The 13,935-nt window shown below is 41.9% G+C and overlaps 1 protein-coding gene across 1 annotated transcript; it reads left to right on the forward strand.

The window, feature by feature from the left end:
• Window positions 1-7,613: 7,613 nt before the first annotated feature.
• FAM237A (family with sequence similarity 237 member A) lies at window positions 7,614-12,108 on the forward strand. Its single transcript, XM_021538850.1, has 2 exons — window positions 7,614-8,028; window positions 11,960-12,108. The coding sequence occupies exons 1-2, from the start codon at window positions 7,614-7,616 to the stop codon at window positions 12,106-12,108; spliced, it is 564 nt and encodes a 187-aa protein (XP_021394525.1).
• The last annotated feature ends 1,827 nt before the right edge of the window (window positions 12,109-13,935 follow it).

The following is a 13,935-nucleotide window of genomic DNA, read 5'->3' on the forward strand; positions in this document are numbered from 1 at the left end:
ATACTATCAGTTTGGGGTTCTTTCTTATTTTCTTGGAATGTTTAAGTCTAGAGAGTGGTATGCAAATGACCTTTGTAAAGGACATGATAATTTGTAGTGTCACATATCACCAGATTATGTTTTCAAAAATATATATTAATTTTTTAACCAACATTACTTAGCTTGCACTTGTGAAAATACCCGCTCCACACATCTTTTCAAAGTTTGTGTTAAATACATTTGCCGGGAGAAGTGCTACCTCTTCCACAAATTGATTTAAATAAGAGGCTTCAACAATGGAGCCAGTTCACACTTGTGACATGTCACCTAAATCTACGCATGGGGAAACACTCCAAATATGGCCCTGGAGACAGAGCTGCTCACATGCAACAGCTGGTGGGCATAGAGAGAGACACATTATCACAGAGAGACAAATCCAGTCTGATGGGGAGCTGCAGTTCCTCAAACCTGGCAGAAGGCCACTCTCATCATAGGCCAGAGACATGCCAGGGCATCCACAGGGCTCCAGCTCCTGGCACAGAAATACCCTGGTCTCCTGTCTGTCCCATGTCTTGTCTGCCAGCTCCATGGAAAAGTTTCAGGCCATCAGCAATAGTGTACAGCATGGAAGAATGGCATGTTTAACTACATCTTTCCACTGCTTAGAACTGCTTAAGTATTGCATCACACCCATTGGCTTTCCTGCTGGCCATTTCATCAGAGAATAGACTTAGAGGGTTGTTTAGAGCAGTGTGGGGGTCATCAAACACTTCGGAAATAGAGATTCAATCCAAAAAAACAAAAACAAAACAAAAACCCCAAAAAACCAAAACAAACAAACAAAACCCCCCAGATTTAGATATTCAAAGTTATGTATAATTTTAAAAATTAATAAAATATAGCTGCAGACTTTGCATCAAGTCTTTAATTTCAATTTTAAGGACAGTTTAATCCTCTGCTTAAAAGAGAACTGGAGAAGTTATAAATGGGAGTAGGATTCCACACTCTGCCTTTATGGATTTTGAAGAAAAATCAAGCCTCTGCCAGCTACTATGAATTTAAAGCTAACATACCTTTGGGTATCCCCCCACTCTGAGAATCACAAGTTTTGCCTTTGGTGTCACTTAGCCAGGTTTCACACAAGGCTGGAATAATTTGGAACCCAATTCAACAAAATCCAAACTTTCAGCTAAGAATATGTCTGTAAAGCATTTTTTTTTTTTTTTTTAGTAAGCCTAAAACAGATATCTTTCATCATGTGGGACATTTTAAAAAGCTTAATACTGTGTTCAGGTGTGGCTGCTTGTGGAAGTAACAGGCAAGCTGTGCATCCCATCACACGTTACTGCCTCAGGCTCAGTGCTGAACCTCTTATCTGTAAATGGTTACTTCACTCAAGCGACCATAAACCACTGCCTATTAACTTAAATGTTAATTTTAAACCATCAGAAGTTTTGCTGGGAGCAAATGCAGGAAAAAAGCAACTCTGTATATAGTTATTTATACCTTTGCTCTATTCAAAATGCAAATACCAGTGAAATGGCCTCCTACTTTTCTTACTTATCCCTTATTCCTTTATCCTGATCATTTAACCTTTTGTTTTATTTTTTAATTTTTCTGGTAGAAATAGCATCCTTTCTGTAGTGCTACATGATCTGAAACCTCTGTCTTATCTAAGAGTAAATAATCTTTGTCTCATCTCTGAGTAAATAATCAATTTTTCTTGATAAAAATATCCTGCAAATGACTCTGGATATGATCTACAGCTCATGTGAATGATGTTCATAAGATATGGAGATCCACAGAAGATATGAACACTGGCTGCCAGGGGGATATCTCATGTCCTGCCATGAAAGATTGTTGATAGCTTAAGAAGGGCACAGAAAGCTTTACTGAGGGAGTGTGTGAAACTGAATGAAATGTCCAATCCTGCTATGTTTCTTCTCCACTAGGAGGCTGAGGTGATCAATCTAATTATCAAAAACCTCTTCCGCAGAAATAGAATGTAAGTGCTCTGGTTCAGAAGGAGCAGAATGTAGTAGGCTCAGGAAGTATTTGCAGAGCCAACTATTTTATCTGCAGCAGTATTTCCCTTGAGCAGCAACTCTCATTTCTGTGAGAGCCCCTGGTTTAATACCCTTGGGTCTGCCAGGATTCTGAGTGGAATGAAACCAATGTTGTTCTTGATCCAAAACCAGATAAAGTGCATCCCAGAAGGGGACTCAAACTCACTTCTTAACAATTAATCCACAAAGGCTGCAGGTTGACAGAAATTTATCAACTCACAAGAAACATTTTATCATTTCCGTTCCATTTGGCTCTACCCTTAACAACATGGAGGACAGTCCTTAGACTGACACACCACAGATAGAGATAAGCAGCAAAAACCACTTCTGTGGCATTTTAATCTTGCTCAGCTCTGGCCTCTGCAGCCAAGCCAACCATGAACACAAGCAGCCCCACAGCCTTTTCTACCCAGGAACTGCCTAGAGGTTCCATCACAACACTCAGATCTTACCTGCACACTTTCCTTCTCTCCTTTGCCTGGTTCAACCCCCAGATACAGAGGCAAGAAGTACACTGGCTACCCACTTGCCAAGGGGGCTCCAGATTGCACATGGGTCCAGAATCAGGTACAGAACAGACTTTAAAAGGAAACAAATCAAGCAAAAAGCTGATCCTTAAGGATCATTTCAGCCCTAGAACCTAGGAGAAGAAAGTCCACTGGAATAGCCTATATCTGATAGCACGGAGAAGTATTTGAGATCCTGCATAAGAGAGGTCCTCCACCACATTGCAAGGGTCCCTTGCAAGGTATTACACCCTTTATTTCATCCTGAAGTCTGTTTCAGCAGTTGGTGACCACTATTCCCAAACACAAACTTCTAGCCAAAAAAATGGAACATTTGCAAGTTGGCCAAAGCCCTACCATACAGTTTTTACAAGGGTTCTAGCCAGTGTTCTCTCATCCACAAAAAGTCCCTCGCACTTTTGTTAAACAGTAGCATTATTTAAACAAAATACAATTTGACAGGGATTGCTTATTGAGGAGATAAAGCATCAGAAGAAAAGCAGTGTTTATTGTCAGAAGCATGTAGCAAGACCAAGGGTTTGGAAAGGAAGTTGCTTCTCCATTTACATGGACTGGATGCACAGAAAGAATGCAAACTATGAAGGTATTGATGAACATCAGAGAAATCAGAGTCTCAAGCCAACTTTCCAGCTGATGTGAACCAGTGCAGCCCCACTGTCTTCAACTAAGATAAGCCTTATGCTACTGAAACACAGTTGTTTTCTGGAGGAGGGATTATGATTCCACATGCAGAGATAAAAGGGAGCTGCCAGGGAGAGCCTTGGAAAAGAAAATAATTTGCTGCCCAGCTGGTATGGACAGGTGCAGCTGCACTGGCTTCAGACATGCAGCAAGGTGCTACATGGTTTGGCCTAGAAACTACAGAGAGAGGAAAAAAAGAATGGTCTCACCTGCCTATTGCTTCAAATAGCTGGTGTTAAAGTTCTGCCCAACACTGGTTATCAGCATGGTCACAGAGCCCCAGCTCTTTGAGTAGTATGTTTTCTGTATGCAAGGGATCACAGCAGGCACAGTGAGCACAGGCAGAGTTGTCAGTTGTAGTTGTGCTCAGGCTTTTCTCTCCATACTGCACATAACAGGAGACAGCCTTTTCATCAGTGCTTTCCTTCCTTACTAGCTTAACTCATTTCTCCAACACATAGAGGTTTTCCAGCTGCTACACAGAAGTCATAATTCAGCTGAGAACCTCACAGAGAGAAAATGCAACAAGAGTAGACCACATTCTTATTCTTGGGAGGGAAAATGGAACCAGACCATCCTCCTCCACTGGAGAAAGTACAGCCCTCCAAGTTAGTTGTATAAATTGAGCTGCAGTGGGCAGCTCAGCCCAACTACTTCAACTAATGCCTTTAAGCAGAGCCCTTCGGTGGCTCTTCTCTGGGTCTCTGCTTCAAATTCCATGAGATGCAGCACGTGGGCTGAGCCGTAGCCAGCAAATAGCTCTAGTGCCACACAGATTCCTGCTCTGGGGTGGAGGGATCTGCAACAGCCAAGCACGTGAAGCAAGATTCCTGAGGTTTGAGCAAGCTCTGGACAACATGAGCTCCAAGGGCAGAGGGCCGCAGCTTTTCCAGTTCTGTCACTGTTCCACCGCTCTGTGCACCCCTTCCCCTCGGCCAGAGGCAGCGCGGCCACCGGGCTGCCCGGGAGGGCCGGGGTCCGCAGGCAGAGGAGGACAGGCGGGACGGAGAAGCGGAGCAGACTTGCAGCGAGGACAGCTCCGCACAGAGAAAGCGGGAGCTCCGGGTGCCCGGGAGCAGCGGCCAGGCCCAGGGGGTGGGGGCTGCTCTCGAGCCCTGACGTAAAAACTAAGCGGGGCTGCTCGCTCCGGCTTCTTAAGGAGCGCGGCGGCGGCAGCGGCTCGGAGAGCCCTGCCCTGGCCGGAGCGCCGAGGTAAGCGCCGAGAGCTGCGGGCGGCGCCGGGGCGGGAGCGGAGCGGGGCGGGCGGGAGCGGCGGCGCGGGACTGCCCGGGGATGCTGCACCGGCCCGGGACCGGCTGCGGCAGCCGCACGGCCGAGGGACTGCCGGAACGGGAGCTCCGAGTTAGGCGATAATAATAAGTTAACCGATTAACTTTTAAATTATTATTGTAAGGCATTATTCATGCCGGAGAGTGGAGCAGGAGACTACACCGCAAGGAGAAGCAGGGATAGGGGGGAGAGTGGGAAAAGTCAGAACCAGGAAGTGTAAATAGCATTCACACACACGCAAACTTCAGTGTAAGGACAGAAAGATCAACAGACTGAAGGGCGTAGGGGAAGAATTGCACGGAAGCATTCACCACATGCACAGGTAGGAGATTAACGAAATCTGGCGTTTCCCGGGCATCCCCTCCAGCTCTCAACTCTCTAAAAAAAAAATCAAACAATCTTGAACATTGTGGACGACTAACAGCACAGTGCTGCCTGAGTATGACCAAACCATAGGGACTAGTGGCCTTTGCAACTGGCCCTTACTAATCCCATGCACATCATACATTCAAGGGCACCGATTCTCATATTAATGCCCTACCAACTCCTTGCCAGGGCTGTCCCCTTGTTTTGAAAAATCCAGAACCCTTGTCTTACCCAGTTTTGTAACTTGTAAAGTCCAGAATAAGTGCTGGGGAGTAGAAAATGCAAAGAAACCAGTTCAGTTTTTAACCTGTACAAATGAGATGGGTTCTGTCAAAATCACAAAACCATCATTTAAAGGATTTTAGTATTTTTAGCTTCTTTTAGTATTATTCCTTTGTTTGAACAATCTGTTGTTGTTGGGGTGCCCCGCCCACTGTCCTGTGTCTGTCTCATCACCCTCATGATCACATTTGAGACTGCTAAATTGCTTTGAAAACCAGAAATTTGATAAAGTTAACTATGTCCCTTGAAAAAGTCTCAGTAAACAGACATATGTGCATAGTGCATGGCACACAGGTGTCTATGCCCAGTGGAAGGGCTCTGATGCACAAACAAGAATGAAGTAGTGACTCACAGCATGTTTTTGGCTTGCTTCTGAGAAAGCAATCAAAGCCTGCCTTGTGGAGTAGGGTACAGAAGAATGATGTTTCTTGGGGATCTTGGAAGCAGCAGGAGGACAGCCCTATTACTACCACCACTGTCATAAGTGACATCCACTAGGTAGAGCAGTGTGGGAAGAGCAAGCTGTCCCTCTTTTGTTGCTTAAATGCAATGTTCAGGTGCAGGGCTGCCAAGCCAGCTCTTCTCACAACACCCAAACTCAGATTAAAAAGTGACTGTAGGCAGCTGAGGAGTAAAGTCTGAATACCTCAAAAATATTCCCAGAACCTGACCAGGTAGCCAGACAGGGGTCTAGGTAAGAATAACATTGCTAGGACTGAAGTCTCTGAAGAGTCCTTTAGCTCTACAATGAAATATATTTCACAAAGCAGACTATTCTTCTCTAGTCTCACACACAGGCTGTGCCTGGGCTATTTTTCATGTACAGTCCCTCTGCACATCAATGTCCTGCCTTTGGCATTTTTTTTCACGTAGCAAAGGAACACTTCTTCAGGATCACTCACAGAAGAGACCCTCTACACAAAAAGCCAGTTGCTTATCTAGCTCATTAAGAGAAGTAGCTTCCCACCCCCAACAACCAAACTGAAAATGTACAAGCATGAATACTCAGCAGATCAGCACACACATTAAATAGAATTTTGTCCTAAATGCTGATCTCAGATGTAGCTGATTTCCACAAATGGGTTCTCCATATGCCATGACCTACACTAAAAACAGCCCCTCAAACTTGTTCAATATCAGAAATGCTAGAAATATGCTAGAAAATACAACAGAGAACTATGTACTAGAAATGAAATTTGATGGAGAAAACAGGGCCTTTCTGTCCACAAAAGGTAATCATTCTCAGAATTTCTACCTATCCATTACAGATACTACTTAGCAAACTTCACAGTTTTAACAGTCAATTCTCAGTGATTTGCAATACACATCTATACTTTTACATATACATAAATACATCTCAGCACAGGAAAGTGAGCAAGTCCAGAGAAGGGCCACAAAAACGATGAGGAAGGTGAAGCAGCTGTTCTGAAAAGACAGATTGAGAAAGTTGGGGCTGTTCCACCAGGAGAAGAGCAGGCTCCAAGGAGACCTCGCTGCAGCCTTCCAGTACTTACAGAGGGCCTATAAGAAAGATGAGGACAGGCTTTTTAGCAGGGCCTGTCTCAAGAGGACAAAGAGTGATGGTTTCAAACTGAAGGAGGATCAATTTAGATTAGATATAAAGAAAAAAAATCTTTTACAATGAGAGTGGGTGAGACACTGGAACAGGTTGTTCAGAGAAGTCGAAGATGCCCTATCCCTGAAAACAGTTCAAAGTCATGTTGGACAGGACTCTGGGCAATCTGATGTGGTTGAAGTCCCTGCCAAAGGCAGAAGGTTGGACTAGAGACCTTTAAAGGTCCCTTACACCTGAACTGTTCTAAGCTTCTGTATGCATGGGTACATGTTGTACAATACAGCTGCTATGGGATGGCTTTGCTATACCCTCTTTTCAGAACTCTTTTGCCCTTTAGCATCTAAGCCACTCCTGGTCAGTGGATTAATCTGAAACCTGCAATAATTAGAACCATTAAAACACATTTTCAACAAAATTTTTCCACCTGCTGTCCCCTAATCCTTGTGATTCTGAAGACTATTTTAAAGGGCTCATATAATTTTGAGAAAAGCAAGACTGCCAAAAAACTTAAATTATGTAAAAAGGAATGGATTTTTACTGAAATACATTTGGGATCTGTAAAGCAAAAATGGCAAAAAAACTGCCAATGTTAAGTATTTCCAGATAAGAAAGTTCATAATTCAGATCTGAGGATGATTAAAAATTTTTACATATGCTTCTACTGCACAGATCATTGTTACTCCTGTAGTATTTATATACATGCAAAAAGCATACACAAATCTTTAAGGAACAGAGAAACAATATTTAAGTGCCTTGCATATCATGTAAAGTAAAAGGATTTTATTCCTGCATCTAAGAGTGAGACTTTTTCAGCTTCTCTTGGTTTTCTTATATTTCAGTGACATAATGGATCTTGGAAGCAGAGGAAGAATCCACTGCACCATGAGACTCACCTGCTCTCTCTTACTCATGGCAGTGTTCTGTGTGACACCTTTCCTCTGCCATAGTCAAATTGATCCACTGGCCCTTGGGCGGGCAGATCCCCAGTGCTGGGAATCCTCCTCGGCTGTTTTACTGGAGATGAGGAAGCCTCACATTTCTGACTCTGTCAGTGGCTTTTGGGACTTCATGATCTTTCTGAAATCCTCAGAGAACCTGAAACACGGGGCTTTGTTCTGGGACCTGGCTCAGCTCTTCTGGGATATCTATGTGGACTGTGTGCTCTCCAGAACCCATGGGCTGGGGAGAAGGCAGCTGTCAGAAGCTGCCAGAAGCCAGAAGATGGCTACTCTACGTTCTCAGTTCACAGGGAGAAACCAAGGTCACTAGTCCTTTAATATGCATCTAATGGGCGATAATTAGAGTCTAGTGGGAAAGAAAAGAGATTGAAGCCTATTGTGCTATGTGGTAATAATACAGCAACAGAGGACAGTGCTGTGCAAAAACCCCATACTCCTCCCAGTCAAGTGTAGAGCTGTGTTTATGTTCAATGTGATCTCAGTAAAAATTTTACCTCTAAACAACTTGAACTAACAACAGCTTTTAAGTTTCAGTTTGATAGGGCAGGAAAAGCAACAGAAAGTGTAATACAGGAGGATTCAAAAAAGAAGGCAGCTCAGCAACTGAATATACCAATATATTCTTCCACACCAGCCTTTTTACCACAGTTGTGCTAGGAAGAGGCTAGTTCTGAATTCCCCATTCTGAGAGGAATGCATTGCACTGTGCTGTTGGGGAGAGTGGCATCCTTTTGGCAGAAGGGTAAAGGTGTGTGTGCTTGCCATCTAGCAGTCAGCCACTAGCTACTTTTCATTTCCATAATGGCAACTTTACCCAACACACAATGGAAACAGACCTCAGATTTAGATGCATACAGGCTTTCAGGCACACTACAGCTTCAGGAAGAACACCACTACCTGTGATACTAAATGCTGCAATTCCTAGTCTCCAGGTTCCCAGTACCCTCCCCTTCCCTCCTCCATATGCATATCAATTACCATCCTCATTCCCAAAAGGGAGACACAGTATAGCTTTTCCTAAATCTCAGTCCCTTCCAAGGATTCAGTTCTGATCCTGCTACCAACAGATATATCCTTGCCCAGAGAATATCCACTTTCAGATAGAGGCAGGTGCTATAATTTGATGGAGAGGTAGAAGTGCTGTTTCCATCACTGACAGCGTAGTGCATGAGCCCACAGTGAGAAGGCAGAACTGCCTTTACACTTCGATGGATTGAGACCCTTATCTCCACTTCCTAGAGCAGTGCCTCAGTTATTAAGATATTTGGGGGGAATGTTCATGGAATAACAAAGAGCCTCTCTGAGCAAGCACCCATTAGAGTGTCTCTAAAAAATGGGCTTGAACTCGGGGTTCTTGCACCCCAGGGACAACACCACACTGGACCACCCCACTCTTGCCCACAAACCTTAAACATTTTTGAGTATTGAAAGCTAGAATCTGGGACAGGAAGGACTGAGAGGTCCTTACCCTATTACCTACAGGCAGTATCCTGAACTTTGAGATAGGAGTTGAATTTGAATCAATCATCTCAGACTGAAAAACTCAAACACAAACAGGGTCAATTTCTAATCTATGAGCCAAACAACTACTACCTGCCATTTAAAAGCAAGGACTGGATCCTACTCTGCTCTGGGAAGAATCTGAGCTCTGACTGGATCTTTACTGTGTTGGCATGCAGCACAGAACTCACTTCTAGTTTCCAAGTGGTCTTAGACATCACACAGGCAACAAGTTGCTCAATCCTTACCAGACTGATACACTTTTGGATGCAAACAGAATCCAGCTTTAGACACACAAGGCAGTAGTATTGTCAAAAACAGATAACCCCCCGGGTTAAAGCATTCAATTATTTTTTGTTTGGGATTGCAGCTTTGAATATCACTGTCTAAACTTCCACTAAGCCTCTGCAGAGCTTACATCTGGCTCTACATATCTATATCACGCTGTGATTTTCCTATACAAAGAGTTTTTGTTCTAGTCAAGATTAAAGAATAACAGTCTGATGTATTTTGAAGAATCAAGTTAAAGGTTTTATGATAAATTCTGACTACTCTTCACTCTAATACAAAGAGATTTTAAGTACTACTAAGTATTCACACCCTCTTTGTTTTGTGACTTTTAATCAGTTAATCTGGTTTCTCTGTACAACTAATTAACATCAGTCTTTTGCAGGTAGCTTATAGCAGTGACAGCTTAATTTTTTTTTTAGAGGAACTATCTAACTTCTCATCCAAGTCTCCCAGTTTCTTAACAAAGCAAAATGTTTTAATCTTTGTAACCTGTGGTCCAACTGCCTTATTTCACCAGTGAAGGTAGAAATCAATTGGTAATAATCACAGATAGAAATAGCATAGCAAATGATGAGGAATAGATTTTGCATTTCTTATGCACAGAGGTACAAGCCTATTTTCTCAGCCCCATGACCTTGTATAGTTCACATCTGCATGGGCAGGTATAAATAGTAGGCTTGTTCCAGAAATCCAAAAATAAAGCAAATTTTCTTGTTTTATACTATTGCTTTTGCAACAGTTGATAACTTTATTGCTTCATACCCAAGTTTGTAATCTTACTCCTCTTAAATAGTTAAAATTTCAATATGTTTGGGGCTTGTTTTGTTGTTTTCATTGCAAACAGGATCATAAATCAGGAATGAGGAGCAATCTGCATTCCCTGTAGTTCCTTAAATATATCACTGAATTGAAAAAGCAAGACAGATAGTTGAACTTGGCACAGAAATACTGATGTTAAGGTATTAGTAGTATTACATTTCAGAACTAATGGATAGTCTTTCCGGTGAAGATTAAGAATCAGGAACTTTTCTAAGGAGAAAAAAAAAAGTCCTCCAAGCAAAAAACCCCAAACAAAACTACTTTGTCACATCTTAGAGGCACTTTCACAGTTACCCATACTTGGTCCTCCTGGGAAACAATTCTCTTCAAGTGTGCACTAAGCAGTGGGAGAAGTAGCCCAGTTCCAGACTTACAGATTCAAACACTGTTTTCTGGACAAGTCTAGTCCCTTCAGGCTTTTGACTGTATTCACAGTCTGAAGATACTCTTAAACTCCACACAATCCATGAAAAAGACTTCAATATCAGAACAGTTGAATACAAGTAATCTGACAAACTGTCTCAATCTACCTAAAATAACAACTCAGCAGCATTTCAACTTCCCTAGATACTCTTCAGAGAATTCTTAATCATCTCTAAGTAGAGACAAGTAGGGAGTGTTTTTCAGATACCTAGCCAAGCTATCTTTAGTAAGTCATCCCTTTTCCCTAAAAACACCCAAACACTATGAAAAAGCAGGTTTCATAAATGCATTACCAATCTATTACAACACTGTAGTTACATTACAGTTACAACAACTCTAACCAAAATAAGACTTTAGAACCATAAAGAAAACATAGCTTTTGTACTCACAGCAATCTTCCTGAAGAGCAGCTGTACAAGAAGATCCTCCTCAAGAAACCACATAGCACGTCCTCCCTACAAACATCTGAATACTACAGATATAAACCTTCTGTCTCTTTTCTCCTTGCCCAGCAGTCCCACTGCCCCTCACCACTCAGTGGCCTCAGCTGAGCACACCTCCCTCACAGGTGCAGGTGATTAAGCTCAAACCACCCTTTGCACCTGGCCCAAGAGAGACATAATATCCTGTCCCAGCTCTGCAGGGCGTCAGGATGGGTAGTGGAGCAAAGGCTATTGTACAATTGAGGTCTGGTAAATAAGCAGGTATTGTGTTAATAAGTGACTTTTTCAGAAGACAAATATATCTAAAAGAAAGAAAACCAACCAGCTGCCTTTTAGAGATCGTTGCATAGACAACACCCCAAAGTTCCTCAAGGAAATAGCAAATGTGCTACTAGACAGTGTGAGAGATCTCACCCACTGTGCAGAGAGGTTGATAACCTCTGGCCAGTGGGGTAGTCGGATTCTGAGTAGACTTAAGCACTTTGATTCTGCTAATTACAGGTAGAAGAGTTTTACAGGAAGACTAAAGAAAAAGGTTCATACTGGGAAAAGATCAAAGTGACTTGACACTGAAAGGCAACATGCAAATGGAGGGATATGGCTATCACCAGAGCAAGAGGCTTGGGGGCAATGCTGATAAAATAGGACTAGCAGCAGCTAAAGGCAGAGGAAACATGGATGTGGGAAACTGAGTATTCAGCTGCTCTTTGCTATTTGGAAATTATTTACTTATATGCATTTTTATGTCACTTTTCAGGAACATTTTCTCATATTCAGAGGTCACCAGTTCTGAAGAACAAAGAGTCATTTGAAGATTTAATAAATATCCATATACATAAGAGTAGATCTATATTACTTGGAAGAATCATTGGAGAGCTAGGAAAAAAGAGGAAATTACATGTTTAGTCTAAGTTTTTGATTTGTAGATAATTTTTAACTATTTCTCTTTATGTTTTGTATTTTAATTCCCATTGATGTCAATTTATGTGGTGGAAGAACGCATGAACCTCAAGCGCTACATCTCTGATTAACTTGGACTTATGGGTTTTCTTAATCACCTATTAATTAAGTCGCCTTACTAAACTGCATGATTTAAAAGCAGTTGTCTGCTTTAATCTATGTGTATATCAGGCTTTTTGTAATACATGTGATCTGTTCAAACTATTGTCTTTTGGGTGCCAAAACAGGAAATAACTGATCCTTCAATAAAACATAGATGAGCAGAGAAGGAAGTTGTCAAAAAACCTCCACTGGCTCCAAGACAGGATTAGAGGAGATGGTGATGTTTGCTTGTATGCAGAGCTGTACACTTGTACAGAGCAGCCTCTGCTCAGAGACATCATCCTACTAAAGAAAAATGGTACATATTTCTACATGAAAGGTACCTTCCAAGAGTGTTTCAGCTTTCCAATAAGAGGGTTAACAGATTTTACCAGCTCCTCTGCTTTCACACTTAAAATGTTTAATCACAAAAATTCTCATACATAACTTGAATTTACTTCTTTTTTAGTTTACAAGTTCTTTGTAGAAAGATCAGTTTCTTCTGACTCTTATTGATAACTGTAGTAGGCAATTTGACATTAAACTAATGCAAAACAACTTATGGCAGGTAACATTTGATTGCTTTTATGGGATAAATTATTTCTATTGCCTGACTGGTACATTTAGTTGTTCACTCAAAGTTTCTTTCCTTGAGCATGTAGCAATATTTGGTGGTTTTTTTTTTCTTTTTCCCAAATGCCTACAGAAAAATGGGCTTCCTCGTTGTTCATCAACTTGCAGAAATAGGTTCAAGTAACAAAACATGTAAAGAAATCTTGAAATGGTTACTGGCATGAACAAAATAAGGCTTAATCACAGTCCCATTGAGGGAAATCCTGACTTAAGGAAGCAAATAAAAAACTGTATGAGGGCTAGCAGCTTCATTGGTACTGAATTTGTGCTTCAAGTTAAGCATGCAGTAAATTATTTAAATGTTTAAGAGAGAATACTAAAGCAGGATAAACACAGGAACACACAGTTTGTTTTATTCAGCAACAGACCTCCAGTTGCAGCCACAGCCTATGAGAATGCTTTCCTGCCACATGGGAGGGCAGCAAGAGCATTGTTACAACAGATCTGCTCTCTCCTCTACTGATGTTGTTCATTAATTATATTATTGTAATATATCCAAAAGCCTTATTTTTGCAACTTTGTATCAATATAAGAGAGTCTTCACTCACAGTCCCTACAGCTAGCAAGACCAGCACCTGACAGAGTGTGAAGGGCTGGATGCCTCAGCCCAGGAGGATTGGTATTGGAATAGAGCAGATGTTCCCTGTTCCCATACACTCCCAAGCTCTAGCAAATGTGAAACCAGGCAGATTATCTGAACAGGTTCTCTTTAACTGATGTGCTTTTCCACAGGGCCTTTTGAGCAGTTGTTACTGCTTCCACTTTAGATAGGTCCCACCTGCAACAACAGGATCCCTTAGGAAATGGCTCATGGCAGCTTTCTTCAGACAGAAGTACCACTCTGGGCCAAGATGATATTTAGCTTAAATGAACTCAAAATGCTTCTCTGCTTCAGCAAGCTTCTTAATTAATAAGCTGTAGCAAAATTCAGCCTTTGAAGCAATGGGCAGGAAAGGGAGTGGAGCTGGAGCCAAGACTGATGAAACAGATCAGTCTCTAGGATAGATCACTCTATTGAAAATATTTGGAAATTGCTGATGTAAAGAGGCAATCTGTATT

Source organism: Lonchura striata, chromosome 8 (genome assembly GCF_046129695.1).
Source record: "Lonchura striata isolate bLonStr1 chromosome 8, bLonStr1.mat, whole genome shotgun sequence".
NCBI lineage: Eukaryota > Metazoa > Chordata > Aves > Passeriformes > Estrildidae > Lonchura > Lonchura striata.